General features: G+C 47.1%; 1 protein-coding gene across 1 annotated transcript in view; it reads left to right on the forward strand.

Moving 5' to 3' along the window:
- The first annotated feature begins 196 nt into the window (after positions 1–196).
- The window catches only part of CIAO3 (cytosolic iron-sulfur assembly component 3), a 10,855-nt gene continuing 6,772 nt past the window's right edge, over positions 197–4,279 (forward strand). Inside the window, exons 1-5 of the mRNA XM_031061067.1 lie at positions 197–251; positions 1,400–1,527; positions 2,564–2,707; positions 3,256–3,388; positions 3,997–4,131. Coding sequence (XP_030916927.1) covers positions 197–251; positions 1,400–1,527; positions 2,564–2,707; positions 3,256–3,388; positions 3,997–4,131 — 595 coding nt within the window. The remainder of the gene's footprint in view (positions 252–1,399; positions 1,528–2,563; positions 2,708–3,255; positions 3,389–3,996; positions 4,132–4,279) is intronic.

The raw sequence follows: 4,279 nt of genomic DNA on the forward strand, positions 1-4,279 counted from the left end.
GCTGGGGAAATGAGGGCTGGGAGCTGATCCTGCCACAGGGCCGGGGCAGGGCTCGGGGACACCGCGGGGTCACTGTGGGACACGATGGGGACACTGCGGGGTCACTGGGACGCTGTGAGTCACTGTGGGGACACTGCGGGACACCATGGGGTCACTTTGGGGTCACTGTTGGACACTGTGGGGTCACACACCCGAGATGTCAGTCCTGGATTTGTATCCAGATTCATATCCAGCATTCATGTCCAGGATTTGTATCTAGGATTCATATCCAGGATTGATATTCAGGATTCTTATCCAGATTTATAACCTGGATTCCTATTCAGATCCATATCCAGATCCATATCCAGGATTCGTATCCAGATTCATATCCAGATTTATATCCACATTTATGTCCTGTATTTGCTGAGAAGCACAGCAGAAGAACTGAGCTGGGACTGTGGGCAGGGCAATAGCAAACCCCAAAATGGTGAATTCTCCCTGCGTTTGGGTTTGTAAGGGAATTCCTCAGGGAATAACCAGCCCTGCCTGTGCTCTGAGTGAGGGGTTCCTGCAGGGGGATTCATTTAGGGGAGCTCAGAGTGCTCAGAGGAGGGGCAGGACACAGAGCCAGGGGGGCTGAGCACTAAAATCAGGATAAAACCAGGATAAAACCAGGATAAAATCAGGATAAAACCAGGATAAAATCAGGATAAAATCAGGATAAAACCAGGATAAAATCAGGATAAAATCCAGAAAAACCCCCTGGGACTCGTGCTGGGGCACCAGGGCAGGGTGGCACTGAGCCCCTTCTGTCCCCAGAGGCAGCTGGGCTGGGCACTGGCACCTCCCTGCAGCTGAGCTGGGACAGGGCGAGGAGGAGGAGGAGGAGGAGGGTGATGGCTGCTCCTGCCACAGCTCCAGAGCCAGAGCTGAGCTGGAGGAGCAGCAGAGCTGTGCTGGGCTGGGATGATGCTGGAGAATTGTTCCTCCTGTTCCCAGGGGGTGAGAGAAACTTGGGGAAATTCCAGCCTGGATTGAGGGCAGGATCCAGAGCTGCTCTTTGATCCCTTTAGTTCTTTATTTTTTATTGAAACCCCTATTTTTTTAAATTTAATTCCCAATATTTATTTTTTATTTTCTCCCCTAAACTTATTTAATTCCTAATATTTTTACATTTAATCCCCTATATTGATTTTTTATTGAACCCCCAATATTTACTCCCTATTGAATCCCCTATATTTGTTTTTTATCCAATCCCCTATATTGATTTTTTTATTCAATCCCCAATATTGATTTTATCCAATCCCCAATACTGATTTTTTAGCAATCCCCAATATTTATTTTTTATTCAATCCCCTATATTGATTTTTACCCAATCCCCAATATTGATTTTTTACCCAATCCTCTCTTCCTTGCTCAGCTCCTCACCTCCAGGCTCTGCTGCTCTTTCAGGAATGCATCAAGCCTGTCAAAGTGGACAAAAAGCCTGGAAAAGCAGCAGCCAAGATCAGAATCGAAGCTGATGGAAGCTATTTCCAGGTCAATCAGGTATGTGGGGTCTTTGTTCACTGTAAAAAACCCCAGAAAAATCAGTGTACTTTAAGTAATTTAATTATCTACATCCATTTAATGGCTCAAAGAGGGGCTGTCAGCATTCCTGGGGTTTTTTTTCCTTTTTAATTTATAATAAATAATTCCAATTTTGTGCCAGTTTTATGCTCTGAAACACTGCTATTAATTACTGATTATTAATATAAGAGCAGATAAGCTGAGATTGTATTAAACTTCAATTTAGCAGCATTTTAATTTATAAATTCTTTTCTAAGCAGTCATTTTATACTCAGTAATTCCAATTTATTCCAGTTTTTTATACTCTGAAACACTGCTATTAATTGCTGATGGTTTTCATAAGAGAGCAGATAAGATGAAAAGTTTATTTATTTTATCAATATTTAAGGATTGGCAGTTCCAGGTTGGTTGTGACAATGCCCTTGTGCTCACTCAGAGATTTAAGCAAGATATTTTTAATAAATCGTGCTGGGTTTTTTAAAAATAATATTTCAAATTATTTCTTTAAAAGCTTGAAGAATTCAAGCTGAGTTTTTTCTGTTTTCCCCAAAAAAAGCTGGCACTGCTCAGTTAACCAGGCTGGGGATCCCTCTGGGAATGGAACTTGGAATTTTAGGCAGATTTGATTTTAAAAAAGGAGGGCACAGCCCTTCCAAAGGAGCCTGGTTCCTTATTTTAAAATGTTAATAGTGCCTCATTTCCTGGTCTGTTCCTGGCTTTACTGAGGAGTGGTGATTGGAAGAGAATCTCTTGGGAAAATCAAATTATTCAGGGCAGATAGAAGGGAAAATATTCCCTTCCAGTGTCTGGGATGAAATCTCCTTTGCTGTGCCAAATAATCCCATTAAAAGCAGCCAAATTCAGGTGGCTTTATCCTCATCTCATTAAAAATAAAGATGTAAAAATCAAAAGAACAACATCTTCATTATTTGTAACAAAGTGGGGAAACTGCTCCTTAAATTCTGCGGTCAGAACTGAGCCTGCTTTGGGTTTTTGTTTTTTTTTTTTTTTGTAGGATGGGGAAGCCCAAAAGCTGGAGAAGGCCAAAATCACCCTGAATGATTGCCTGGCCTGCAGTGGCTGCATCACCTCAGCTGAGAGTGTCCTGGTGAGCCAGCAGAGCCACGGGGAGCTCTGCAAGGTGCTGGCCCTCAACAAGGTGGGTCCCACTCACCCTGCAGGAAAAAGGGGGGAAAATCCTCAGGAAAAGGGAATTCCTGAGCCCTCGGGGATCCCACTGCACTCCTGGGCTTGTTTCTCATTCTTAAAGTTGTAAGGGTGAGCCTGAGGAGCTCTGTGGTGCTGCCACTTTGGGTTTATTCTCATTTTTCAAGGGTTTGGTGTCAGTTCCTGTCTTGGGGTGAGCCTGGGGAGCTCTGTGGTGCTGCCAGCTCTGCCTGTGCCACACTTTTGGGTTTATTCTCATTTTTCAAGGGTTTGGTGAAGTTCCTGCCTGGGGATGAGCCTGGGGAGTTCTCTGGTGCTGCCAGCTCTGCCACTTTGGGATTTATTCTCATTTTTCAAGGGTTTGGTGCAGGTTCCTGACTCAGGATTAGCCTGGGGAGCTCTGTGGTGCTGCCAGGTCTGCCACTTTGGGTTTATTCTCATTTTTCAAGGGTTTGGTGCAGGTTCCTGCCTCGAGGTGAGCTCTGTGGTGCTGCCAGCTCTGCCAGCTCTGCCACTTTGGGCTTGTTTGGTTTTTTCCAGGCTGCTGCTGCCCACGAGCAGAAGCTGGTGGTGGTTTCTGTGTCCCCCCAGTCCAGAGCCTCCCTGGCTGCAAGGTGCAAACTGGGGCTGCTGGAGACAGCCCAGAAGCTGAGCACCTTCCTCAAGGGCTTAGGCAAGTGTGGGGTTTGTGCTCTCTGGGCTGAGCTCAGGTTAAAGGGATTTAACCCCACGGGGATTCCAGACTGTCCAAAAGTTCAGTCACACAGTGAGCTTGGAGAGGGGGGAGGAAAGCTTGGGAAAAGGAGGGGGAGGGATTTTTTGTAAGGGCAGGACAAGGGAAGGGATTTAAACTGCCAGAGGGCAGGGATAGGTGGGATTTTGGGAAGGAATTCCTGGCTGGGAGGGTGGGCAGGCCCTGGCACAGATTCCCAGAGAAGCTGGAGCTGCTCCTGGATCCCTGGCAGAGCCCAGGGCCAGGCTGGCTCACCCTGGCATAGTGGGAGATGTCCCTGCCTGTGGACCTGGCTGAGCTTTGAGGTCCTTTCCACCCCAAACCATTCCATCAGTCCATAAAACCTGTAAAGAACCACTGAAAACAATTTAACATTTTACATTTGCACTTCTCCTGTCACCTTTCCTCCTTTTCCCTGCTGTGAAACATCCCCTGCCCACTGCAGGGCCCAGCACCTGTGCCTGAGCCTGCCCCCGGGTGAAGTGGGAGGTTTTTTGCTGTATTTTGCTGTGTCCTGAGGTTTCTAACCCAGCTGCTGTCCTGCCCAGGTGTGCACCACGTGTTTGACACAACCTTCTCCAGGAACTTCAGCCTCCTGGAGAGCCAGCAGGAGTTTGTGAGGCGCTTCCAGAGACAAGCAGAGGACAAACAGGCCCTGCCCATGCTGGCCTCTGCCTGCCCAGGTATGCCTGCAGCTCCAGCTGCAGCCCAAAATCCAGCAGCTGCTCAGAAAGCTGCAAATGGATGTTCTGACCTGCAGGATGATTCTCCTCACAGCCCAGATTTTGGTGCTAAAGCAGTGGTGAGACACCTTAAAATCAATCTGGGCAG

The sequence above is a fragment of the Geospiza fortis genome, unplaced genomic scaffold, assembly GCF_000277835.1.
Source record: "Geospiza fortis unplaced genomic scaffold, GeoFor_1.0 scaffold213, whole genome shotgun sequence".
Classification (NCBI taxonomy): Eukaryota; Metazoa; Chordata; class Aves; order Passeriformes; family Thraupidae; genus Geospiza; species Geospiza fortis.